The sequence below is a fragment of the Chroicocephalus ridibundus genome, chromosome 3 (genome assembly GCF_963924245.1).
Source record: "Chroicocephalus ridibundus chromosome 3, bChrRid1.1, whole genome shotgun sequence".
Classification (NCBI taxonomy): Eukaryota; Metazoa; Chordata; class Aves; order Charadriiformes; family Laridae; genus Chroicocephalus; species Chroicocephalus ridibundus.
Genome location: NC_086286.1, coordinates 32500708 through 32528659, shown reverse-complemented (window position 1 = coordinate 32528659; position 27952 = coordinate 32500708). Strand labels below are relative to the sequence as shown.

General features: G+C 42.5%; 2 protein-coding genes across 9 annotated transcripts in view; one reads left to right on the top strand and one right to left on the bottom strand.

Moving 5' to 3' along the window:
• The window catches only part of TTC7A (tetratricopeptide repeat domain 7A), a 188847-nt gene extending 168713 nt beyond the window's left edge, over positions 1–20134 (bottom strand). For 3 of the 5 annotated variants that reach the window (XR_010070258.1, XR_010070259.1, XM_063328651.1), the window contains exons 1-3: positions 19644–20134; positions 16630–16793; positions 14819–14987 (exon numbers count right to left, since the gene is read on the bottom strand). Coding sequence is in view for 1 of the 5 variants with exons in the window: in XM_063328651.1 (XP_063184721.1) it covers positions 14819–14987; positions 16630–16793; positions 19644–19809 (499 nt within the window). In the remaining 4 variants the exon portion in view is untranslated. Of the gene's footprint in view, positions 1–1122; positions 1178–14026; positions 14086–14818; positions 14988–16629; positions 16794–19643 lie in introns of those variants that run through there. The other 2 variants (XR_010070260.1, XR_010070261.1) reach the window with 2 other exon arrangements.
• A 200-nt stretch (positions 20135–20334) lies between these two features.
• The window catches only part of MCFD2 (multiple coagulation factor deficiency 2, ER cargo receptor complex subunit), a 35247-nt gene continuing 27629 nt past the window's right edge, over positions 20335–27952 (top strand). The window contains exons 1-4 of one of the 4 annotated variants that reach the window (XM_063328654.1): positions 20361–20665; positions 21292–21440; positions 22163–22322; positions 23517–25837. In XM_063328654.1, the coding sequence (XP_063184724.1) occupies positions 20507–20665; positions 21292–21440; positions 22163–22322; positions 23517–23648 (600 nt within the window). In that variant the 5' untranslated portion in view covers positions 20361–20506 and the 3' untranslated portion in view covers positions 23649–25837. Of the gene's footprint in view, positions 20666–21291; positions 21441–22162; positions 22323–23516; positions 25838–27952 lie in introns of those variants that run through there. The other 3 variants (XM_063328652.1, XR_010070263.1, XM_063328653.1) reach the window with 3 other exon arrangements.

The following is a 27952-nucleotide window of genomic DNA, read 5'->3' as shown; positions in this document are numbered from 1 at the left end:
TCTTACATTTGAGCCACACACAAGCAGTAAGTTCAGTGGGTTGAGACGAGAAGATGCCCCACTGGTGCAAGCTCAGGAGGTGGCTCCCCACTCCTTCTGCCCTCTCCCGAGTCAGAAGTGCACGGCACATTCCCTCAAGGACCTGTATCTTGAAGGAACACACATTAGGCCTTTCACCTTTGAAAATCCTGACCAGAGTAGAGCAGGGGGAGTGGGTTTACTTCAAACTGACAGTGTGTAGGGGACAGTGATGATGATCATTTTGCTGCTTTTGACTAATGCCTATACTGTGTTGTCTCCTTTCTACTGACATACACTTTGTACAGCATCCCACATATAACAGATTTTGTCTTCTAGGCCATCTATGAAGTATCTGGCTTTAGATCACGTTGTTTTCCTATTATTTCAAAGCTTCTATTTCCTAACCCTGTTGCTATGTAATGAAAAGAGGACGTTAACTCACCACACAGAAAAAGAAACCATTCACTGCTGAAGCTAGAACAATCAGCCTACAAATCTGCTTAGATCTGTCCATTTTATCTACCTCTGAATTTCTAGTCATTCACCTTAATTGAAAATAAATTTTAAGAAGTGTTGCACTTCAGAGTCACCATCCCCTTAAATGCAAAGTGGGGCTGAGGGCCCTGAAAGAAATACAGTACAATCCACTGACATTAATACGCATGCAGCATTTACTCAAACCGCAAGAGCCATCCTAGCACAGTCTGTATGGGGGTGGTTATCGTGGGAGATGTCACACAGAGAGAACAGGCTGATAAAAAGCCATTTACATGCATGCGGCAGCCCACTGCAAGGAGCTACTATCTCTAAGCTCTGGCATGGGGGAGGAAAGCAAGCAGCCTTTGCCAGCACCAGGCACTGACAACAAACATGCCCGTCCACGTGGTCAGAAAAACAGAGCTGGGGCTGATGAGAGACAGGGGGATGAACATCTTCAAAAGGTTTCTTGCCACAGCAAGTAGAGTGCAATATACAGTGTATTAAAACAGATACTACGCTACATTGCACACATTTTTCTACTTGTAAAGGGCAAGAAGGAAAAACGATCCACATGATGTGACATTAGTCATGGTTCTTTCTGCTAATACCACATGCACTGACCTGATGCCATCAGAGTATAAAATCTTCTACAGAATCCAAACAGGGCTATTCTTCCCTACCACAGAAACGCAATGAAAAGAAAAATTAGAGCAAGCAGATTGCAAATCCAGTAGACAAAGTGAAGAACAGAAGAATAGCAATAAAAGTTCCCTACTCTTGCAGTCACCAATTCAGTTCTCACAGTGCCAAGCCCCAACAATTACAGATTTGCTTAAGCTGCAGTTAAACAAGACTGCTTACAAGCGCTCCAGTCCTGAGAGCACGAATTCCACTAACTCTTCTCCATCCCCCCATTATCAGCACAGGAAAAATTCTGCAGCACAACATACATTTTAAATTCAACTCAGTTCCCAAAAAGCATCAGAAAGCCACAGAAGTGCATGCTACTTCCACGCTGGATTTAGCAAGAAAAGTGTAGCTCTTGCTAAGACAGAACTCGCTTCTGAGAAAAGCACAAAGCCATATGCTTTCTTGGTAGCTGGTTAAGGTAAAGAGACTTGGGTATTTTTCACAACCAGTTATAGTAAGATAATACCAATTTATAACTTATCTCATATGAATCGGATGCACAAATTTAAATATATATCTACATATATACCATAATAACATTTTATATAGTGAAGACACAGATTTCTAATAGAATATGCCCCAAGCTCAAGATTTAAAGAGAGACAAGCTTCCAGATCGTCCTTTTTAAAAGAACAAACTCTTTCTACTCGCTACTTCAGAGGCGGTAACATTCTATGTATAGAAACACTGCTTTTCTACATAAAGATAAGGCTTCCATTCACCCCCTCTGGTTCTCATGAAGATTCATCTTTGGCCCTCGATCTCTCTATAATCTTTGCCCTTTCTTCTCCCCTTCTAAACCTAATCTGCATTTATGTCATGAAAAAAAACAAACCCATAAGGTTTTTAAGAGGTGTCACTGAACAAATTTCTACCTAGAGCTGAAATGCACTGCACTCATTTATGGAAACCTGAAAGGGGAGATTTTATGAAGGCTTATTTCCATGTTCATCTCGCTCAGTCCTTGCCAAGGGAAGACATCATCTCATGTAGCTCCAGCACTATGGGGTGATGTTATTACCAGAACTGGAACATACATGTGGACATTGACATGCGGGATCAGATTCTCAGCAACGTAAGATGAAAATTCATGCTGGAAGGGATCCCAGAAGGTCCACGGTTCAACCTTCTGCTCAAAGCAGGGCATTACCCAGCCTGGTCTTGAAAGCCTCAGTGCATAGATGGAGACTGCACAACCACCATGGAGAAGAGGAGGCTAAGGTGACATTCTTCTTTTCCTCCAGTTCATAAAATAGTTCTCCAAATAGCCACATTCCTCCTTCTGAGTAGGAGGAATATACTAATCCACTCACAGGTTCTTTTCATTTTCCTTCTTACACAGGCTTCCAGCCTCCTGTGTTTGGATGAATTTACACAACACAACTGGGGAATGGTGGGTTCACTGGTGGAAGAATTCAGGGTCAGCAGCAGCACACTACTTTCACCAACAGTGTTAGCTTGCAGCTGCTAAAACCCCATAGCCCAGGAGTATCAGAGCTACCTGGCAACCTCAGGAAGGAATCAAAGAAAAACGGCACACAGAGCGTGAAGCCTACCTCTTGTATTGTGTCCTGGTGCTACGCTCTGTGCTGAACACAGCTATGGCGTCTTGAAGCAAAAAGACAGCTTAGGGTGGAACTTCGAGCCCTGCCAACAGCATCAGCCCCAGTCAGCAAAGCAAGGTTACAGCACCTATGCTCCTGTGCCGCACAGACAGGCCATCCTGGCCACACGCCAGCATGCTGCTACGCTAAGTGCTCGCAAGAGTTTTACTCTAGCTACAGGAAGATAAGTCATTTGTCTTGAGGTAAGCCAGGTGTCAACATATTGCGTGGCAACCGCTGCAAGGAAGCTGGTTGTGTGCACACCCTCGCTCTGTGGCGAACACCAGGTCATCCCGTGTGGCTGTCCCCAAGGGGAGGGTGCACTTAATTTCTAGCATGCCGCCTTCAGCCTAGTTCAGAAGGGTGGCTCTAGAAAATCAATTACCATTGAAACAAGACAATTTTTGAGACTAGTCTTCACACATATACACACGCGTGCTGACTAAGTTCAGCAGAACACTGAACACTTTTCAAAGACAAAATTCAAAATCACAACCAAGCCATTTTAGAAATGGTATTACAACCAGCCTGCCCCGCCAGCTAAGGTTTGAACTTAAGAGCACAGCCCTCAATCAACCTATTACGATGCCTTGGAAAGCAAAAGAGCCTGAACCTCAACAAGCCAAAGCAGCAGTCAGGATTAGGCTGACACAGGCAAGACCCTGCACTACACATTATTTCTGCCACAATTCACAGCAGTTTAAGTAATTCACATCGTGGATTTTGACACTCATCTCCCCAGCAATTAAGCTATGATTTTTCAGCAGAATTTATTTGCCGTGCAAATAGAAGAAGAGGGGAAAGGAAGGCTGAGAAGCCTTTGAATACATTCATTCATACTGCACCTCATGAAAGGTGGTGGAGGAAGAGAGTTTTGTTTTCCAAGAAAGCTGCTCAAACTTATTTCACCATTGCTTCCTACTGTACAGGATTATTGTATATTCACAGCGATCTGTTATAATCTTAAGGTATTTTTCATCTAAAAGTCTCAAAGAAAGGCAAAAAAATCCCCTTAACCCTAAATAAAATTATCCAAAGACCTTTTTGTGCGTAAGCTGGGAAGGAAGCCTCAAAATATAAGTAACTCGGGCAAGGCTGCTCAGTTGCATCAAAGCAGAACTCAAGACTCCTACTCCCAGCCTTCCCCCCAAATGCAGTAAACCAATGCTAACACTGTTACTCCAGTTATTTTGAGATGAAGAACTCCATCTGGTTAGACGTGGAATTACAGCTAAAGCTGACCGTTAAAACTAGGACAGCTTTTTGATTGAGTGGCTGTGAAGGCAGAAGGTGGCAAGCACTCCCCTGAGATGCAGCCCCAGTCACCTACCCTTGATCAATGCTGTGTATGCTCCGCATCACACTGCATATTTTACTGCAGAAAAGAACAACCCTAATGCAAAGATGCTTCTTTTCCTGGGCATCCCAAGACCTGCTGCTTATCAGCTGGCTGCTCTCGAGTTTCATGGCAGATCTTTGAACCTTAAGTTTAACCTGTAACACAGTGGTCTCCAAACTTTTTTGATCATACACAGCATGAGTATAAAAAAAAAAATAAAAATTATTGAGCATGCACACCCAACGTATGTATATAGTTACATGCACACACTGCTTTACAAAGTCTTTATTATATATTTATTTTTTCAAAAGTACCTGCTAGGTAGCATGCTACTGACAGTCACCTGTTACCACAGGAAAGGCCAGCAAATTCAGAACACTTGAATTTTTGTAAAAGCAAGAAGGCATAACTCATCTTTAAGTCTGACAACTTTTTAAGCACTTTTCCATGAGACAACCAGTGAGTTTTGGCATGTTAGAAAAGACTTTCATGGTCAATCTCATGACAAAGTACTGTAAAGATTCTATTTAACAGTCTTGTGTTTATAAAGTTAACCACGTTGATGGCATCCTACAGCACTTCATGCACTTCTTCGTGCACTTCTGCGTCCCACTTTGCTGCTAAGTAGTTCTTAGTGTATTTTGTTACTGAACCAGAATTGAGCAAGCTCCGTAAGCTGAGACATATGAGGAACATTTGTACTTTTGTGCAACCGTATAGCAAACCTCCCACACCACGTAATTTGTTCTAATACTTGTTTCTTCAAGTCTTTGGCAATGTTGCCTACATGCATTCCAAAGGAATGCATTTTAGTGTGTTGTCATACTGTCTTCTGTGAATTCTCTCAGCCATTTTGCTGCAGCAGGAAGTACAAGTGTTTCCCCAATGGTATGTAGTTTTTCATGTTTTGCTCTCATGTAAGAAATCTCAAAAGAGGCTTCTAAAAATTTACCAGTAAGTTTAATGAAATTTTTTTTACGTACTGAATTGAGTATTGCAGGACTTCAAACATTGCTGATTAGATCTGATTAGATTGTCATTGCTTTTACCTCATAATGTGGCTGATGAAGAGCTCGTGCTAGGAGTAGTGTCAGCTCTGACATTTTCTTATTGTTCACTTGTGCTCGTGGTATTAGTATGACCTGCAATCCGCAATTTCTTTGATGGAATCTTTAAGCTACTTGTCTATGTCATGAGGGTTAGTTTAATTAGAACTAGATAATATGATACATAAATCCACTTAACCAGGCACACCTGAACTGCAATACACTGGAAGTGAACGAACAAGTAAGGGAGTCCCTGTGAGCCCCTCTGCACTGTTGAACATCCACCCTTCCGCAAGACACTTTGTGGACATGGCACCCTCAGACATATAGACTGAGCAAGGGCACCACTGTCAATACAATACATTAGTATAGCTTAATTTTAACCGTGTGTTGTTTGGATTTTTTTAAAGAAAAAAAATAAATATAAATAGAAGTTCCAATATTTTTGTCCTGCATTCCAGTGGATCATCTTGCACACTACCTGAGGCCCATGCACCCCACGCTGGGGACGACTGCTAGAACCTGTTAATTGTCCTGGTACAAGAGGTCACCTCAGTTGCATGACATATCCGATAGCAGTTAAGGAGATACCTCTGCTGGAGCAATGCTACGGGGCACAGCAAACACGGGGGAGAACGGCAATCTCTTACAGCCTCACATCTAAAGGACTTTGTCAACACCATCAACATCCATAAACTTCCACAGCATGCTGCAAGAATTACATTTTTTTCCCTGGTCTAAATACAACAGGCAGAAGCAGATGAGAAAAAAAAAAAAAAAAAAAAGAAACATGTATGGGGCACAAGGCAGAGAGATGGTGCTGATGACCAGTATTGGGATTTATTCATCTTGAGCTCATCTGCATCTCTGCCAGACAGCATCAACAGTGAGAAAGTTCTCTTCTAGCTGCAGTCACAGTCACTGAACCAGAGTACCCCACCTTCGTGTGTACTTTGGGACCAGGAAGGAGAAGACGGAAGGATAGAATGCCAATTCTACTTATTTTTTTTAAAACAGACATACCCTGTGAGGACTAACAGGCTTGTTCCCCTGTAACTTAAAAGATTGTCAGAGACATCCAGAGCTTACTCCAAGGTAATGCAGCACAGGGAAATCTTCCCATAGCCACTGGACACACACACACCATGCTACACAACACAGCCCCAGCACAGGGACAGCATCACAGGCATCTAAATGCTACCCCTAGCTTAGGCCATCTGAGAGTACATTTGTATTTATTTTCTTTTAGTGAAAAGAGTGCAGCATGTTGTCTCATATTCCCCACACAAACACTGTGCATTCCTTGTTCTGTTTCCTCAGAAAAGCATGTGAAACTACTCTTGTATCTCCTGATGCTGCTGACCCCACAGCTTCAGAGAACTAAATTATAGTGCAGGAGGCAGAGAAGGTTTCGTGCGTGTGTACAACCAGCACCTGCAATTGTGTGTGGAGAAGGGAACGGAAGACTAACAAAACTTTACCGTCACAGAAAGTAAATCTCATTAACGAAAGGAACAAGAAGTTAATTTCCTTTTCCACTTTCCAAAGTTCAGTTATTTGCCTTTAGTGGCGTGCAGCTAACTCCTCTCAAAAGTCTAAAATCACACCCATGCTGTATGTATGCATAGCAGATGGTGCTTAACAAACTACTTCTAAACTGCAAATAGAAAAAAAAAAGTAAACTACCCTACCCAATGGCAGAGAAGAGCTCAAGAGGCGCAGCAGCCAAACCTGCTTCCCTGGCTGCCAGAGGAAGCCTAGGTGCACCAAGAATGCCAAGCCTGGGTCTGGCAACTCTTTCACATCAAAGCCAAAAAGCAGTGGCACCAAGGCACACAATTCACCAACATGCAACAGTTTTGAAGTCGTCACTGTCACAACATAAGAGCAACTCTAAACTCTTAAATTTCTATGCCGAAAACCCACATAAGACATACTAATACTAGGCCCTTTTATCAAGACACCAGCATCTACAAATCGGGGCTTTTGCCTATCAGACAGCTGCTCTGATGCCAACATGAATAAACAGCGTGCTTCCTGTCAAGCTGGCAGAACTGTGAACACCAGCACTTTGAAGTGTATACCAGGTACAGAACAAAGTCTCTCTCTCTCTCCGATGAGGATTAACATTTAAAAGACGCAGTTTTTGTCAGGCAAAAGTGAAAACAAGTTCTGCCAACAAAATGCCTTACCCTCAGTTACTCATTTTTTATGTCATATTGCATCATACAGCCTCGTGGCTGGGACTCAATTTTCCTAACCGTCAGGCAAGAAAACTAGTTTTATTATTTAGGCTCTGTTTAAAGGAACCCACCTCCCACAGATCTCGGTGCTCAAAGATATAAATCTCATCTATTTTTACTCATCAGGGAAGGATTCCAACGTAAATGAATTTGCGTCCTGCCCCTGACAGACCCTTTTAAAAAAATAAAAATAAAATAATGAAAAAGAAAACAATTTTTTTCTTCCATTGCAGGTCTACTTAGTCACAGCAGCAGCTGAAAATACTGGCAAAAGTAACCTCACTGAGTGGCTGCCAGTAAAAGAAACAGCAGTTAAGGAACAGGAGGAGACTAGTACAAGCCAGTACATCATCTCAAAAGCAACATCTAGGTTAAAACAGCTACGTACTGCCAAGCGTCAATCGTTCTCATGAAGCCCATTACCACACAAGAACAATATATTTGTATGAAAAAAGTAAAAGCAAAGCTTTAGATAATTTTTCCCCACAACTTTCACCCAAACCTATGCTTTTCTCTTCTTAACTTTGTGCCTTGTATAATTCTGGCTCATCACAATCAGCAAACTTTCCCAAAGACTATGCTGTCTTTAGGAAAGTCTTTGCTGCTCCCCTGAACACTACAAGGAATTCAAGCACCTCTGGCAGCACTGTTGCTTCCAAGGTGGGCAGGTTCCAAACAGTAGTGAACTGGAGTCCCAGTGAAGCCAGCACACTTTAAAGTAACAACTCTCCTGGTGTAAACGGGATGATTAGGGTAGAGAAGATATAGACTCTCAAGTAAGAGCCTACAGTAAGCATACCATGATGTCAACAGTGCCTGAGCAACATAATAATTGATACTAATAGGGACTAATAATTGACTAACTAATGGGGAGAGGCAGGGAGAGAATTCAGGCTCTTAGGATTTTTCCCTGTCCTTTACAATCTACTGCCTGTTTCTGCTAAATGGGTACGTTACAGTACGCTGCCCCCGTGTCAGTCAGTAGTAGCAATGCAGGCAGGATGAAAACTCAACTTTTTAGGGGGAATTCGGTTGTGCTGGAAGGAGGGGAGGAAGAGCTGGGTTCCCTCTTTTTTTTACCACTACCAGATCTGGGTATTTTCCTTATAGTCATCTGGCTACTGAACAATAATACAGAAATGGATCACCTTTATCTTGACATGTGCAATTGAAAGCGTGCTTTTACTTTCACCCCTTAGTGCCCAGAGAGGACCTAAAGAAAATTATTTATTTGAACACGGAAAAACTGCCATCAACCTTCCATTAATCCATTTCCTATACTTGTCTCAGTTGACAAGACAAGGTATGTCCTTATATAGTAAGGCCCCCACATACTATCTCTTTTTAGATATTACAGCAGAGTCATTCTGAGTTCAAGAACTCTTTAAAATCAGCCTGTGCAAAAGATCCCAAGCACAAGAGTATGCATAACCACAGGGAGGGGTTTTTTTTGAATCAGAAGGCAGAATAGTATTCCAAATGCTTGTCTGGAAAAAGGAGACTGCACCTTGCAAAATGTTATGTCCTCTGAAATGAGGAGCAGGCTCAGAAAGTGCACGTTATGGCCTGTTAACACGTTTGTAAAACATGACCTGAAATAAAAATGCTTCCTGTAAAAATAAGTTAGAAGAGTAAATACATGTTCGAAAGAAGATTATGAAATAAATTATGAACGTGCAAAGTCACAAAACGTTTCCAAACTCAGTTTATCTGTACTTGAAATCGTTCGAACTCCTGGCACTCAGAATCATTCCACACAGTCTGTATTCCTGTACACTCACTAGTTTGGGTATTGCCATCTCCTTCATCAAAAACTAAGGAGACAAAAATCTCATCCCAGAGAAGCTAACTGGAAATTCTGTTTTCAGAAGCACTCTGTTTAAAAGAAAGGCTGCTGAAGTTGCCTATAACACACAATAGTCCATGAACATTGTTTGGATGCAATATATCCTTGCACTATGGGATTGGCAGCTTTTAGTTAAAAAAAAAAAAATGGAGAAGTTACTGGCTTAGGATCTGAAATAAGAGTTTGATGAAGTACTGAAATGAGTCTTTAAAGTAGAGGCACTTTCTTCCAGGGAAGACAAAAAAAAAAACAAGAACAAAATAACGCACCCCACATTTCTTTCTCCCTTTCAGTTCTCTCCACTAATTTAGTTCAATCATTAGCTTTTCAGAGCTGATGAACCAACAAAGTTTTGACTAAATAAAACCAAACAGGAAAGCTTATTTTTCCCATTTTAAGTTACAAATTTTTTAAAAAAATGCACGCATGACAAGAAATTTACCAGTTTTCACACTTAGCAGAAACAGAGTTAAAACACTGTAGCAAGTGAAATTCATTTGTTTACCTGAAAAGATTTTCTTAATCGAATTCTTTAAAGAGAAGAGGAAAAAGTAGATTTATCAGAACTTAGCTTTGCAATAAAGCTACCTTTAACTGTACATTTTATTCTAATTTCCAAACAAGTTCAGCTGAATACAAAGCTAACCTAGGAAATTAATCATCCTGTGGAAAACCGTATTAGAAAATGAATGACACCCAAGAAAATGTCAAAATTAAAGACTCCAATTAAGTGTATGAATGAGTGGGTGATGTATCCTCTGATTAGTTAGAATGAACAGTTTTATTACCAGACTTATGTTTACTGAACGCAAACCTACATGTTTTTAATAGTTCTGCAAACCAACACAATAAGAAATTAATTAAGCAGCAGAAGCACGAAAGGAAGTTTAATATAGATTATTCAAATTTCAAGGCTTCAGTTAGTCAATTTAAAGTCATGATTAAAACCAACCAGGTAGTTTTCAAACCAGCTGAGTAAAAGGTCAGTTTTTCTGTTTATTATCTCTGTGTGATATCACTATTTTCCTTTCACCAGCATAACCTCCAAACAACCACTTCCAGTATTACAAATCCAAGACAAAGATTTCACAGGGCGAGAAAGCAGAACAATATACTTCCAAGCAATACTGACCTCATTATCATTGAAGTTTTAAAAGATACAACCGTAAGAGAAACAGGAAAACATGTAAGATAGCAGTTTGTCCTAAAAATGAACAAACAAAAAACGCTAAAAACCCACAAAGAGCTGGACTGAACCCAGAACCTTGGATGCAGGCTCCAGGCTGTTTAGCGTAATCAAGCTTAGGAAAAACCCTCACAGGGTGGATTCAGGGTTTTGCTTTCAGCAATGGCATTCGCAGCTCTTAGGAGGGCTCATAAAGACCAGTGGCTCAATTCGGCAGAGTTTCTCATGATCTTACGTTTTTTCGGAGTGTCACACTACAGATCTTAAACAGCTTTAAATGACTTAAACGGGTTCAAGAACAAAATAAAGACTGCTCCGAGACATTGAACTATCAAAGTCTCTTTTCCTTGTACGTGTGACTTGTTATAACAAAACACAGACTATGATCAAGGCTTCTTACAGACACAGCACCACCTTGTTCTCTTCCACATGGATTTTTCTAAGGCCTAAAAATGCAAAGCTCGCACTGCAGCCTTTTGATACAAGGGATTAATCTCACCCATATTTAGATACCCACAGAAAAGTTAATCCACAGCCTCCCCTCAGTCACCAGAGGAGGCTGTATTGTACAATACCGTGCGCTTCATCTGTGTCAGACACCATTTGAAGACATGATGAATCACCCCAGAACTGCCAGTTTCTGACTGTACAGAGAGTTCAGACTGGAGTTGCATGAATTAAACCTACCCTGAGCTGAAAATGGCCAATAACAACACAAAAATTACTGCAGGATGGACTGGGAGAAAAAGAGAAAAAGAGGCAGTGGGACTGTTAAAGCTTCAACTCACTAGAAAACCAGCTAGATACCATTTGCAATACTACATCATTGCTGCACAGATTTAGATAGCTACCTATCTCCAGGCTACCCTCCTCCAGGTGGAAGAAGTCCAGTGCCTGGCCTGACAGTTGCTCTGATGGACACAGGGAGCTCCTCTGCACAGCGCTGACTCACCTTGCAGAAGCTCCGGTGCCACACATCCTGACCGCAAGCACTGCAGCAAGCCAAAGGCACTCTCAGTCCTTACAGATAGGACCCACGTGCCACATCAGCCCTGCCTGAGCCTTCATCGCTCAGGCTGACAACAGTCTCCTTCAGTTAACACCGCTCTCGACACACTCTCACGCAGCGCAGCAAGAAAGGCTGTGCAACACACATTGCAACACCATAGAAGCCTTTCAACTGACATGGAATTTAGGTGTGCTGAAGCCCTGGCTAGAGCGATACCGTGCTTTGTAAAAGGTTATGTTGTGACCTACCCTACTACCAGGAACATTTATCCACTGGGAGCAGACAGAGATCTCTGCAAGGTTTCTGCAGCAAGCGCAGCCAGAGGGAAACCAACAGGCTCCGGCAGTTACACACGTTGTTCTGATATCTTTTTTGCTTGCTTGTTTCAAATGGACAATGCCAGGTAACGAAGCCACAACATGTCCCAAGTGAATTAGAAGCAAAATGAGAGCAAGTTTGCTTACTCAATACTGTTTTATGCAAGAGACAGAACTGCTTGCATCAGAGATCACCTGCTGTACCGTGAACTGAGCAGAGGTTTTAAGGAGAAATTAACTTCACGGTGGATGGGGAGGGAGGAGACAAGTCCAGACCAACCACCCACCAACTAACCATAAGAGGTTAAAATTAGTCATCATGAAAAATCAAACTGTTGTCAGAGCTCCACTCATGGTGCCCACAGAACTTCTCTCTTCACAATGTGGGGATTTAGAAACAGGACAAGCAGAAGCAGTCAGTTGAGAAACTGAAGGAGTCTTGTCCTCTCTGCCATTTCTTCTGTGACTTGTCAACTGCTCGAGTCCCCGCATTTATAAGTAACTTCAACATTCACTGCTCAATACTCAGCTTCGGTGGAAGTCTACTGAGCAATCACAAAGGTATAAAATCCATATTGCTTTTTACCAGAATATGAACCTTCTACATGCTATGGACCTTCAGAGGAAGACCCCAGAGATTTAGTTTAACGTCCAGCCTTCAGTGTTGCGGACCTCAGGTGCTCTAAAAAAAGCAAACTCAGTTTTGCTGGTTCACATTTCATTTCTACCACTGACTTTATCCATACAGCTCCCCCCAGTGTATCCCATAACTTTCTCATTACATTTTTGTTTGTTTCCAACGGTAAAAGGGTGTGATTTGACTTTTCTTTCTTCAATGACCTTTCCAGCATAATCCCGAATCCTTGGGGACCTACACTGCCATTCTGCATATAGGCACAACCTAGCAGTACTAGCTACTCAAAACCAAGGTGGTTTCAGGTTCATACTAAGAAGTGATATAAAGTTCTGGTGTCTAACCAATGCTGTATGAACAGACATATTTTATTAAACCAACTACTTTCTCCCACTACTGAAAATCTAAGTAAGAAGATAAATGGGGAACCTAAGTTCTGCCCTGAAATAAAGACAGGACTGTGGCTTTTCTAGTTTGTTGCCTAAATGATCCCTGCAAAAGTTTTACTACCAGCGATGTTCAAGAGCATCTTTAAAGAAGGTTTCAGTTTGCATAAGCAACCAGTAGTTCAACCGAAGGCAATAATATGGTATGGATCAACAGAATTTCTGCAGAGATACCAAATGACAAAAGGGGAATAAGAAAAATCTTTAGCATAAATATAAGTGAATTTTAAACAATTCAACTCTGTGTTGTTACTTGCCCTGCAGAGGTAGCCTGGACAGGTATGTTTTGAAATGAAAATTTAAATTCACACTACTATTGCCACAGTTACCTGTACAAATTTCTAACATTTAAGGGCTTTTTTCTCTAAAACTGCGAGGTTGAGCACATGGCATGGGGTACCGCGATCATAGCAGCGAGTGTCCCCTCCAAACTCAGCTGGACAAGCTTCACTTTGCTGGACTTTTCTCTGTCAGAAACTTTGGTAGAATGCTAAGCGATTTACTAGACCCTTGTTATCTTGGCTAATCTGAAAATAATGATCATGGAGGATAAAAACTGTGGAACAGTAACAGCACAGAGGATGCTCTGCAATGGCACACACAAACACAGGGGCAACACAATATTTACGTTCCATGCTAAATGACGTGGGGGAAAAAAATATACGGCCTGATCCTCTGAGGCAAACACCTCACCCGAAATATCTTCATATGCAAGTGAAGTAGTCAATACCACAGAGGAGGCCTTCCAGGAACCATGTTGTTTCATCAGCATTCATGCATACCTTATTATTACACTCCCACCTCGCCAAGGGCCTTACCCAGTTCCCAGTGAGGACAGTGCATCTCCTTCAGACTCGGGAGCGCACCAACCGTTGCTCTCAAATACGCTGCTATGAACGCACTGGCAGTTACTCACTCCTCTACGCCATGCAAGTATTAGTGCGAGTTACAAGTAAATGAGTCCTACGCCACAAAAGCTCGTTAATGAAGCAGATTCAACCAGTGCCACAGAAAACAAAATCAAAGCAAGCAAAGCAGCACAAATAGGTTTTAAAAAAAGCTGAATGACCGTGTGAGATCATGAAACACCCAGATTATTATCAGCAGTACTAGCAGCCCAGTCAAACAGTATTTTGGGTTGATTTGGTTTCACTCTTTTACATACCAGTTGAAGGTATCTGATCATCAGAGTTCTCATTCACCTAATTAGCTGGTGGACATGCTGAAAAGAGTAGAAAGCAGTAGATAGGTAGCAGTACTTGAGCAACATTTATAAAGGAACTGAAAGCAAATGAAGGAGAAGATTACTGGTCTTTTTTCCCCCCAAGTCAAAAACTGACTAGGGTCTTCCTTTCCCCCACTCAAAAAGGAAATGCAATTTCACTACCCATAGAGGCAGTTTTTATTAGGATCTCTCAAACAGTGCAATGTCTGTAGAATTACAAGGGGGAGGAGAGATTCCTGCTTGTACATAAGGTCTGATACTGTGTGACATGCATTGCAAAAATATACTACCTGCTTTGAAAGCACATATTCTGTTAGTCCAGAGTTTAAAACTTGGAAACATCATCCTTGCTTAATTCACAGAAATCGTTAAAATTTACAAGTGGATGAACTCGTTCTAAGAGAAAGCATAGGCCCCAATTCAGCTGAGTGCTTGATTAAGATTTTCCCAAAATGGATGCACAAGCTCAAGCATGTTGCTGACTTACAGCCAACGGTTACCGCAAGATTTCCAATTTCAAGCTTTTCATTACAAGCCAGCCAAGTTTAAAAACCATGGACTAAGACTCCATAATGCCTTTAAGTATAAACTACACAGACCATACCCAGTAGGATTTTCTAAAGCATACAACACTGCCCTAACTCCGCTCCAATCAAATCACTTGGAGAAATACCTTCAACTTCAGCATACCTAAACACAGCATACTTCAAATACGCATATGCAGTCCTTTACCTTTAATAACAAAGGCTTCAGTTACCAAACGCAGCATGTACAGGGGTTCATCTTTTGTTGAGAGGTCATCAATTCCTGCTTTTGCATACATGCTGATGGCATCTCTGTAGGATCCCTCCACATAATGAAGCTTTCCTAGGATCAGCATAGCTTCTGTCATATACTTAGGCTGAAATGGAGCAGGAAGAGGAAAAGAGTGTTTACATGGTACAATACCAGACAGCAAGAATGAGATACTCAGAACAAATTAAGCAGATTCATAATGCTTTCCTCTCAACGTTTCTAGCCCCACAGGCCAGAGCAGGAAGAATTTAAGCATCTAGAGATCTTAGGGCAATGCTGATGACAGCAGCAAGCAACAAAGGTCAGGCAAGTACTTTGAAGCTCAGTTTGGAAATACACAGCTTACAAGCCACCTCGTCGATTTCAACTGACCTACTCTATTGATTCACCAGCCACAGATAGCACATAAAAGCCCGGTATTGCCTGAACTACATACATACATACCAAGAAAATCCCCTGCTTTTAAACTAGGCAGAAAGCATCACTTTTTAGTCAAGTGATCCCCTCTCCTCTGTACATTTAACTAAAGAGCAATAAAGGTCCCAAATTTTCTTAAGTTATCAAAGAATTTTCAGGCAACGCTAGAAAAACAGAAGGCATGCCTGCAATTTCTAAGATTTTTTTTTTGTTTCTTAAGAATTGAAAACACACATACAAAACTGTGTAACAAAAAAATCTTAGTAAAATACATCCATTCAAACCCTTTTTATGCTTTGGAAAACATGAGAAGTTTCCAAAGCGTCATACTCATTTTTCTAAATACATGTAATCAATACAAGGTCAGTGCTGCACCTGTAGCCAAGTCACCAGTAACAAACAGTAACGGCAATTCATGCAGCCAAATTAGCACCAGAACCTGGAAGGATTCAGTGGTTCTGGATGTTTTGGGGCTAAACGATAAAGAAAGAGGGTTGGATCGACTCCCCTTCCTTCCCTCCTCCTTTTTACATACACTGACTTTCAAGAAGTTAAGAACACGGAACCCCCCCCAGAAAAGCCACTGCACACTTGCTCCCTGGAAATTAACATGATAAAAGTATAACATACACTTCCAAGCTAACTAGCCTGTAAGTTTCAGGACCAAAAGGAATACAAGTCTAGAACAGACTATTGCAATTGATCATCTTTTTAAAGCCAGTTATGCAACTGTGTGTCCAAGGACACCTATACAGCATCAGCCATCCACGCAGAGTCTTCAGACACTCCTAAAGCTCTGCAGCTGAGTTGACCCAGACCACAAAATAAAATAAAAGCATAACTTTGCATAACTTCTCTGGCAGAGACCTGAAAGCAAGGCAAGGCTGTAATCCTGAACTCAAACCACGATCTTAAGTGCCTGACAGCAGCTTGTGGCACATTTTACCTCCGATCTGGAGATGACTAGGTGTACACAATTCCCTCAGACCGGGAGCAGCAGTAGATCACTCCGCTTGCTAGGCTGACAGCACCATTATGCGGCCATGCCCCACCACCCCAGAGAATTCCTAACTATTTATCCTGCATCTTTCTAATAAAAAAAATATACAGGATATGTACTTGTAGCACATAATTTGTTTGCATACGAAAAAGCAAGTCTCCTAGCAGAAGACACTGCAAAGGGGTGCTGAATTACCAGTCCATTAGTTAATGCCTACAATACAACACTATACAAACAGGAACACAGGCAACACCAACACCTTGTAACAGACTAACAATCATATGACAGAAGCGTCCAGTTGGAAGAAATTACAACAACAGAGTCCACTTACTCGTAGCTTTCCTCTGCTTAAGATATTGGTAAGATACTGTTTAGCTTCACTCAGTTTTGGCTCATTCTTCTCTGTCAGTGGAATGGAGTCCTTCACTTTGGCAAAATTTTCCTTCAAACATTCTTCCAGGAGAGCCTCTGCAAGCAGCATACTCCCGTAGTCCTCTGAAAGCACATACCAACCAACAAGAAACATCATTTAGTACCGTACTGCTGATAAATAGCATTAAAAAAACAAAACAACACACCTTTGAGACGCACAAACGTAACCCAAATGAGGGAGTAAGGAAGAACTAGCAGAGAGAAAAAAGTTTCATTGACTTCTAGCTATTGGAAACAGTGCGTTTCCTATGAAAAAAACAAGTGACATTTCCTTTTAACTTGAAGATTTTGCCTAGTGAATCCTTTAATTTGGACAGCACTGTTCATTCTTGTGTTGTCACTAATATAACACTTAAGAATTCTCATCACAAAACTCACTTTCAAAAGTATAAGACCAATCTTCGTAAATATTTAAGTGCATGCTTTAGATTTACAAATGTATAAGCATGAAATGCATGCTTCGGACTACAGATAAGCTATGAATTTCACTGCAGAACAGTAATCACATCAGAAACTTTTAAGATTTTCATGAAAGTTCACAGAAAAAAAGAAAATAGAGAATTTAGACACATTCTACACATCCATTACTAAAGACACAGAAGGCTTGATCCAGTGACATAACTAATATGCCGCATAAAATTCTTTGTACATTAAAATCCATTCCTGTTCAGAGTTCCACAAAGAAAAGAAACAGAAAAGAAACATAGGTAGTAGCACTGGATATGGTGTGAAACATCATGCGATGTTGCAATTATACACTGAAAAAAAAAAAAGAAAAAAGTTTCATCTGCCAGTGTACTTGGAGTTCTTGCATGACAGGTCCAGTTCTGCAATATATTTATTCATAAAAGTAGCACCTCAATCAGCTGACTAGCGAGTCAGACAGGGTAAGAAAATCTTTGTAAACCAAAGAGCCAAGGCCAACATTTCATATATACTTCACATTTCAAAGTCTGAAATTCTAGAATGCAGGAAACACGATAGTGTACCTATTTCTATATTTTCAATCCATGGGACAACTTATCCTCACTTACTACATACAGCATTAATAATCGACTTGTGAGGGTTTTTTGTTTCCTATTTTTTTGTTGTTCTGCCTTAAGTGTTCAGCTGCATATCGGATTATAACCACAGTTCTTCCTGCTCAATTGCAGCTCTACAACTAACTTGCACGAACAAAGTATATGTACATAAAACGGGTAGTGTAAATGTTCAAGTGCATTTTCCCCCCATCCTTGCATGCAATCACTTCTACGCAACACCAAAGAGCTTTTGGGTAGTCACTGATCTCTTAACCAAGCTTAAGGAATTACATAAAACCATATACAATTAAGAAATAAATATACACAATCTCTCAAAGCAAATACTACTATTAAAAAATCCCATCCAGAGACACTATTGTTTCTAGAAACACAAAACTGTAGCTAGTCCCTTGCTGGAAGAAAAGTTCTGTAGCACTAATAAAGCATTACTCTTTCATAACTAGCAAGTTATGATGACATAGCAGCAAATTAACAAATGTTTTTACAGCAATCATACTGTTGTTATGCCTCTTAATTACAAAGTAACAAACTAATGTGAACTCTTGAACTATTAATGCCCCCAAACTGCATGATGATCTCTGCACCTGGGAAGCGCTGCTGAAACCTGACTAAAGTTCAAAGTTTGGCCGTGTGGTTCTCAACACAGGGTTCAATCTGCATCACGTATACACTTGGAAAGCCTTGTAAACAAACATGTATTAAACTACCAACATCTCCCCCCACCACGCTTTCCCACTGTGAAGTTTATGCACTCCGGCAAGCTTCAATTACTCTAAGGCCGCATCCTAAAAACGCTCCTCTAAAGAAGCGAATTTATTCATAGAAATAGCTCCTCTGACTTCAGCGGCAGAACTCGAAGTGTCCAAGGCCAGGCTGGATGGGGCTTTGAGCAGCCTGGTCTAGTGGGAGGTGTCCCTGCCCGTGGGGGGCAGGGGGGGTGGAACTGGATGATCTTTAAGGTCCCTTCCAACCCAAACCATTCTATGATTCTTGTACCAGTGCAGTGTCTGGGATCAGGTCCTCTTCACAGCTTACTGCTGCTGACTACAGACACAGAATTTTATATTTCTAAGTTAGGCTGCCTCACTTCTTACAAGCGATTTCATTTAAAAAGAAGGAAAGTAGCGTGCTATAACAGGGGGAAAAAAAAAAAAAAAGGTAAGAATACATTTGCTATTTATGAAACCTGTCTTACAGGTGAAGGAATATTTGGATGAGCCTAAGCCTTTAAATAAAGCAGTCCCCTTCAGAAGTGTAGGGAGATAACTTAGGGGCATCCAGAACAGGGTGGGGAGAGGGCAAGAGGGAATCAGGATCACACATATCGAGAATCTGAAGAGACATTTCCAAACACGGGATTTTTCGGTCGGTCGGTTGCCTGGCCACAGCCCAGCCGAGCTCGTTAAATGAAAAGCTAGGCACCGAGCGCCGCCGCCACCTGCCTCCAGGTGCTCATCGAGCCCAGGGCAACATCCCCAACGCTCGGAAGCCACCGAGCGGGCGCCGCTGCTGCTCCCGGCTCCCGCGGACAGCCCCGCGCAGGGCACGTCCCCCGCGGCCCGACCGGCTGGGAAGCGGTGACACGATAGAGGAAGCGCAGAGGTTTTTCTTCCTGAACGCCGTCTCCCGGGCTCCCGCCGCCTCCTCTCGCCATCCCTCCCTCCCTCCCTCTCGCCGCGGGGCCGGGGGGCACCGGGCGACACCCCGGCAGACCGGGGCAGCCTCAGCTCCCGCCCACGCCAGCCCACCGGGACGGGGCTGCCGAGCCCCGGAAGGTGGCACGGAACGACAAGCCGCCGCCACCGCCCCCCGCCCGGGCGGTCCGGTAACGGCGGCCGCCCTGCCCTGCCCCGCCCCGCCCGCCGCTTACCCGCGTCCTGCGCCCCCCGCGCCGCCGCCGCCGCTTTACGCGGGGGCCGCACCGGCGGCAGGAGCTGCCGGGCCAGGTGCTGGAGCTGCCCCCAGTGCCCCTCCGCCCGGCACCGCTCGATCTCCCCTTCCAGCTTCACGTGTGAGTGCGAGGACTTGGCCGCCATCTTAGCGCCGCGCCGGGCCGGGCCCGCCCCGCCACGCCCGCTCCGCCCGGCGGGGAGTCCCCGGCGGTAACCACCGGAGCCCGTGCGTGGCCGCGGTTCCGGGCGGCCCCGGAGGGGTGACACCCTGCCCCAGCCCTGCGGCCGGGGACGGCGGCGCCTTCACGGCCGCCCCTCGGGAGCCGAAAGCTCGCACCGCTTCCCCGGGCTGGGGCTTGCGCGGGGGGTTAAAACCTCCAGAGGCGAAGGCAGCCGCTGTTTAGGCGCCGCGCGTAACAGTAACGAGGCCCTCGGCCGTTGGTGAGGGGGAGAAGCCGAGGGAACAGTTTAATCGACAGAGGGTAACGGCCACGGGACGACGCCGTTCCCGAAGGAGCAGCGGGGCGGGGAAAGCGCCGCTGGTGGAGGGGGCTGTGGGGAGGCGCCGTGCAGGGTCGGCCGGGGACAGCCCTGTCAGCGGGCACACGCCGCCCCTTTCCACCGTCCCGCTTGCCCTCGGCTCCGCCCTTCTGCTCCGCAGGACCAGCTCGGTGCGTCCTTCTGCGGCGGGAAGGAGTTCTCCTCGCCGGCAGCTGCCCGGCGCCGGGGGGCGGCCGCGGGGTGAAGGGGCGCCGCGGTGGCACCGCCCCTCGGTGGGCGGGGCGCTCCACCTGTCCCCTCCGCGAGGGCTCCACGTGGAATTCCCGCAGCGGCGCAGCCAATGAGGGGGCAGAGGGGGCGGGGCCGGCGCGCGCGGCGGGTGCGTGGGGTCAGAGGTGAGGCCGGGGATGGTGGCCGGCCTGCCCCGAGCGCGACGCCACCTGCCCCTCTACTGGAGCCCGCCGGAGGGACGGCGACGGCAGCAGCCATCCGCCGCAGGGTGCGTAGCCGGGCGGGGGTGGCGGGGCCTCTCTGCCCGACCCGGCAGCCGCGGCGAGGGGAGGGTGGGGGGCCGGGCGGGCGGAGAGCCCGGTGCCAGCTGTCAGGGTCTCCGGCGCCGCTCCCCGCCGAACCGGCCGCGCTCCGGGGCCGGGAGGAAAACCGGCGGCCTGAAGGGCCACGCGAGCGCTGCAACGACCCTGGCTTTTTTAAAGTTGTATATTATTTAGGGCGTGCAGTCCTGATAGATCCACTAATGGGACGTGGCCGCCGTGGTACCCTAAGGGGCCGTTACTGCCCCAGCCGTGGGGCCAGTCTGCATGAGGCTGGCGTGGCTGCCTGGCTGGAAGCAATATAAAGTCCTGAGCGTGGCTAAAGGGTGCTCATTCGCTATGTGAATTTTAAAAAAAGAAAGTAATTCTCTGAAAATTACTGCATGTTTTCTTGACATGGGGACCCTCAGAAGATTGTAGCTCATTGCGTTCTGCTTGCCAAAGGCCTGAAATGAAACAAGTTCTTCTGCTATAGAACTTAGTGGGGTTATTTCTAAGTACTCTGTAAATCCGCTGAAAGTAGATTGCTTTTTTCATCTGTTTTTTTGGGGGGGGAATGTTTTCCTTTTTGCAGGATATCATGATGGCCCAAAGGGTTTTTAGAATGCATTTGCTGTTCTGCTTTCTGGCCGCGTTCTTCATCTCTGCCCTAGCTGAGGAACACGGAGGAGAGAGTCAACATGCAAATATTCGCCTTGATAAGAACTTGGTACAAGATAAAGAGTATGTGTTTCATGTTCTAAAAATGTAAACTTTACTTCTTAATGATTTTCTTATCTCTTAAGTCTTGTTGCGTGAGTTGGACTTAAGCCTGGGACACCCTCTTTTCTCAGGGTGTTGTACGACTAGCTAGAGTCAGATATGAGACATGATTGCTCGATATATTTGTAGAGATATGAGACCTAGAGATGTCTGTGGAGCATTTAGTCCTGCTTATACTATAAAGAATTACTTACAGGAATCCTGCTTACTTAGATCAACATATGTTAGACAAAATCATACTCAGAACAGGTAGAGGGAGAGGGGTTTTTCTCATTTGCTGCTTCATACAGAAAAAACAGTGGTAGCAGCAAATAAAACTCCCTAGAATACTTCATGGGAGTACACTGGGAAAGATCTTCCTCCAATTCCTGTGCTTTGGAAGACAGCCAGAAGGAGATTTAGGGCACTGCTTCAGTTATTTTGATAACTTACTAAGTAGGCCAGAAGAAGCAGAAATAGCTATCGAAGGTGTTAGAGGCCGCTGTAACAAACAACCTTTGTACCCCCTTCACCTTAGTATCAAACTGTAGCTTTCCGTTGTCCTGGTTCTCCAGGGTGCTTTTAGAGATACAATACTTCATGTGTGCTTGACTGTCTGATCAAAGACTAAATTTGATGTAAACAGAGCATTAAATATTAACTGACAGACATGTTCTGGGTTTTGTTTATTTTTTTTTTCTTAGCCACATCATGGAACATTTGGAAGGTGTTATTGAGAAACCAGAATCTGAGATGTCTCCACAAGAGTTGCAGCTTCATTACTTCAAAATGCATGATTATGATGGCAATAATTTGTTAGATGGATTAGAGCTTGCTACTGCTATATCACACGTCCACAAAGAGGTAGGTGGAATTATGTAACAGGGCATGTGTGGTTGGAAACAGTTCTGACTCTCTAAAAGCCACTTACAATAGAACGGAACAGTTACAACATACCTTCCGTGCAGTTACAATTTTGCCTGAAAATGAGATTATTTTCCCCCCTCATAGTTTTGGTTTGGTTTATGAATGTGCTAGCTTTATTACAGCTTTTCATGTCACATTGCCATTTTCAAGAAGTCTCTGTTGTAGTTTAAACGGAGTGAGGGAGGACCGTAGAGTGAAAGTGATTTGTCAAGAGGGGATACTTTGGTAGGCAGGGATGGGGACAAAGGAAAATTATCCAAAATGAGATAATGCTTTTGAGGGTTTATAGAAATAGCATGTGTTATGATGCTATTTGAGGTTCTAAGGCTGTGGTTTTCAACTCCAAACTGTTACTGCCATGGATGCACAAACGGTACAAGACCTCTTGCTCAAAATTAGTGTTACAAGAACCTGTCACAGCCTGCCTTTTTCTGAACACAAATTCTGTTTCCAACTAGGAAGGACATAGTAGGAAGATACAATCATTAGGAAGACAATACTAATACATTGTCCTGTATTGACCTTTTGGAAGTTACAATTCAGAATAGGTGCATACACCTGTGGCAAAAAATACCTAGCCGAGAACAGAATAGTGGCTTGCTGTTTCTTGTGCAGAGGTACCTCTTTGTATTCCCCTTTGCTCGTAAGGAGTGTTACTAATGTCAAGCTTTGCATTTTGCAAGTTCTGACACACAGGAATATGTTTCTGTACTGTATTAGAAACTGTCGTGTCTATACTATATCAAGATCCAAATTAAAAATACATCTGTTATATTGTATATTGTTATATTGTTATATATCTGTTATATTGTATATAACATATAATATATATCTGTTATATTGTATAACAATACATTGTTATACACTGTGCTATTCAGCTTTTAGATCTTTTGGCTAAGAATATTAACTGGATACAAGAGTGCTTGTTCTGAAGTCCAGGGAACTTGGACTTCATAGCTTGCATTTGGTGAAAGTTGCTTGTATTGGTATAAGCGATTACGTAAAACTCAGTGCCAGATTAGGCACCAAACATGAATAGCTTAACAAAAAAATTAGTTGCCAGTAATCTATCATATGTGCCACTAGGTGCGAAACACTGCTAAACTGTTCAATGTGGTTTTGTTTCTGTAGGAAGGTGGTGAACATACCCAGGCAATGAAAGAAGAAGAGCTAATTAGTCTAATAGATGATGTCTTAAGAGATGACGATAAGAACAATGACGGATACATTGACTATGCAGAATTTGCAAAATCACTGGAATAAGGTTTTGCAGGGGGCTTGTTTCTCCTTCTAAGTACGTGGAAATGTGAACCAGTATAATGTGATTCGTTACTGTCTCATATGAACCTCTGCTGTGAGAAGGAGAGGTGTACCAGTTCCAGCTGAATTTATTTGAAAGTTGTATGTGTTAAGAGATCGGCGAACTCAGAGTAAGAGCCATGTTTGACTAAATGTAGCTACACATTTGAATCTTGAAGCATGGAAGCATCAACAGTACTCACATGGGGTACAGCTGGCCAACTCTTAAGTAGCTGTGTATTAATACTAAATAGATCACAGACAATCTAAATTTCAGTTTTTCTCTCATTGGGTTATATAGTACTTGTTTGCTTACATCTTCTACTTAAACTTGTAAAATACCTAGAAAGCAAGAAAAGATTACTGCATATAGTTGTATTTCAAGGATAAATGTCCTTTCCTTCCCACTAATTTCAAAGGAAATTTGCATGTAAGTACAGGTGCTTGAAACAGCTATTTAGAGGAAAAGCATTTGTATGTGGTTTGTCTGTGAGGTCCACGTGATACCGTATGGACTTTAACACAGTCTTTGAAGGAACTGACTATTTTTAAATATGCGTACTTCCTAGCATATGCTTACATGTTACATATAAATATATATACATGTGGTGTTCAAGTCCTTCTTGTCCTTCACAGATTTACTTTTATATCTTAATTTAGTGATTTTTTTTCCTCTACCTTCCATGGTGTTTTCTTAAGGAAATGAAAGTATTTTTATTACATTTATGTGTTGTATTAATGCTGTATAGCATTTATTCGAGTAGCTTCTGCTATCTCGTTTTGAAGGTCACATTAACAGTAAACCAGTTTAATATAAAAGCTTATGTTCAATTTGGTTTTTACAGTATTAGCCAGCAGGGTAATCTAAGTGAGCAATTAATGCTGCCTTGTTAAGGTTTAAGTTCATATTCCTTGACACTTAAATTACGGTATTACCTTCAGGAGGTATTTCATAACTACCAGTTTCAAGATACTCGAGTGTTTGCAAATTAACATGGTTCTAGGAATGTTTTCACTGGCTTGACTTAATACTTGATAAGTTAAGCAGTTTAAGGCTATTAGAGAAGTGATGTATTGCTGTGTTATTGGTATTTGGTGACTCTAAAACATCACTGAATCTTAAATTGCATTCAATCATTATCCATTAATAGAGAATCTAAATGTTAGCATATTTCTGTAAAATGTATAAAGAGCTATTTTCTGTACAAAATTATTCTTATACGAGAGAAACACATTTGTAAAAGAAATTATTTCCTCTCTTTAAATGTTTGTGCAATGAATCCTGAGTGTCGGACTCCTTTCTTGTGCTAATTATTTATTTTGATACCGTTGTGGCCAGGATTGTGCTGGTTGTACAAGCAATAAAAATAAATCGGGGTTCATGCACTCTGGAGCTAGGCGCACGAGGCAGGAAGTCCTAGTGAGAAACATACCTAATTTTCTGATGTATTTTTAAGCCCATCTCTGTCACTAGCCGTGATCTTAAAAGGAAGTTCTTCTTTCAGTTAAAGCATTTTTTAAATATCCCTTTTGAGGGTAGTTTATCTGGAGTGAATGTTGAATCAGAAGAAAGGGTAGAAAATGCTTGTGGGTGGGAGAGGAGAAGAGGTTAAACTCCTCAGCTCTCAGCATTTAAAGCAGGTTGCCTGTAAACCTGCCAACTCCTATACGCTTATTGCATAAGCTTCTGAGTTTTGGATTTGTTTGGGATGAAAGAGCAAGACCAAGAAACTGACTTTTGTGTACTGCTCTTAAAAATCATAGTTTTCTTATTAAACACAGTTTGTAAACTTAGTTCAGCAACCACCCCTGGGGCACATTTATATACATATATTATGGTTATATGTATATACATTAATTGCTATTGTATGTGGCAAAAGACACGTACCATAGAAGCTTTGTATCAGAAATAATTACGATAAATGCAGGTAATGCAAACATTGTTTACCAACTATTTTAAACTTGTTTTTAACGATTCAGAAGTATGTATTAATAGAAAAATGATTTACCAAAAACGGAGAACAAAATTAGCACCTTTGATTTCATGATGCATGAAGAAAGATCAAAACAAAATTTTGCTTTCCTAGAAAGAACAGTTCAAGAAATGCTACCCAAGCTGAAACCTGCATCATCATGTCTTTACTCAGCCTCCTAAAACAAATAAACATACTTAATTAAGTGCACTTAAAAATAAATGGTTTAACAGCTGTCTAGGGAGCTTTCTCAGTTATTAAGTAGAAAAGTGCAAAATTGCTGAGAGCAATGGTGAGCCAGACCTTTTTTTTTTTAAATATACCTAATTTGTGAGCTAGTTGTAGCTCATGCGGTACCCTAAATATGCTGGTAGGGGTCATACATACATATAGTATTTTCTATTTCACATATATATAATATAGAAAATACAGCCTTTACAACAGAAGTAACCAACTATAAAGCTGTTTTACCTTCCGTAGAACAGTACTATCCCCATTTCACAGGTAAATAATGAAGCCGTAGGGGTGCATGATTTACGGAAGGTCATTCACAGCCCTGGCAGAAATAGAAAACCGAGAGAATGCTGTTGTGTGTGATCTTCACCCCTTCCTAGTCTATGATCTCAAGGGATGGGGATTAGTTTTCCCCATTAGAGGAGAACACATCTGGCCTTGCATTACTGTTTACTGTATGCCCAGTTTAACGTATCTAGATTATCTGCTTTTACCTCACAAAGTATCGCATAATCTAGCAGCTAAAGAAAATACTTACACAAGTTTTTGAACACTCCTAAACTGAGTGTTTGGGTTTTTTTTTTTATTAGTTGATCTAGAACATAGTCTGTATATGGAGGAGAAAAACCTCAACTGCCTGTCCAGCGCCGGTCGGCATGCTGTTAATGACAAGAATGACTGCCTAGAACTTCCCAGTTTTGTCTGCACATTCACACGGACTTTACTACCTTTTGGGTTTGTTTTTTTTTTAGATAATCATCTATAACCTCAAAATGTCTTAGATTCATTAAGGAATGGTTACAGACTTACAAATCCTGATTTCATCTAAAGTATTTTTTTAATACTACAGTTCACAAGTGGCAAAACAGCAATTTAGGCACGATGTCATAATCGCTACAGCCACTAGATAGCGTGTTGACACTGCTCATTCGTTCCCTGCGGTCTGTAACTCGGAGTGATTCAACCACCTGGATTTCTCTGAGCCATCGCCACTACTCTGATGATAGGCAAGGTTGCTCCTCTGCCTTCCGGCACCACATGGCCAGTCTGATGCCCGCACTTTCATTAGTTTACACCTCTCGTAAAAATTGACCTTAGCTGGGACTGGTTACTGATAATTAATTTTCATTGTTTAAGGAATCCAAATCGTGTGGAAGTGATATAGTAAAGAAACTTGCATTGTAATATTGTCAATAAAAATAATTGTGTTAACAGGAAGGCCTTCTAATATAAGCACCAGGCTTGGCCTGACTTCTTGACCATCTCTAATTGACCTATGAGAGGGTCCATGAGGAGTCTGCAGTGGTCTCAACCAACATTAAAGAACATTAGTGGGTTTTAGTAGGACCTGGAGTCTTACTGGGTTTGCATTAGATGTCAGTAAGAGCTCCTGTCACTGTTCTTACAAGGCATAGGTCCAGTGTGGCCTGATCAGCCGTTTTGCTTAAGGTGAAGCTTACTGCTTTTTTCTCCCTCTCCCCCATTACAGTCTCACTGCCTGCCCGCTGCACTATGAAACAGCTGCATAATGTCACAAGCTTTTACTAAACAAATTAGAGCAAAGAGCATTGCATACCTTAGTCTGGATTATTTATTATCACAAAGAATTTGTGTGCTAAACATTTCATCAGCCACAGATCCTCTGTCCACAGTGAGTGAGACCCATTATCAGGGTAGATATTAATGCCTTACAGAAGGTTTCTCTAAAGTTGCATTTTTCTTCCCGTTCTTCATGGTAAATTCTGAACAGCAGCCTAAATCTTAAGGGTAATACGTAACACAATCATCACTACCTTCCTCAGGTGAGCAGCACTTTTACACGTAGGTAGAGGGCAGTGTAACATATGACTCAAAGTCTACTGCCAGATATGACATTTTACAAGAAATCAATACTGCAGCGAACGTAGTGTCAACTTCTGCCACTTGATCCAACCGAGTGACTGACAGCACTAGATTTCAAGGAGGCAGATGTCAATAAACTCAGAGAATGGGTAGGGAAGATCTCATAAGAGGGAAATCTAAGGGAAAAAACAAATTACGGAGAGCTGTCAGTTCCTCCAA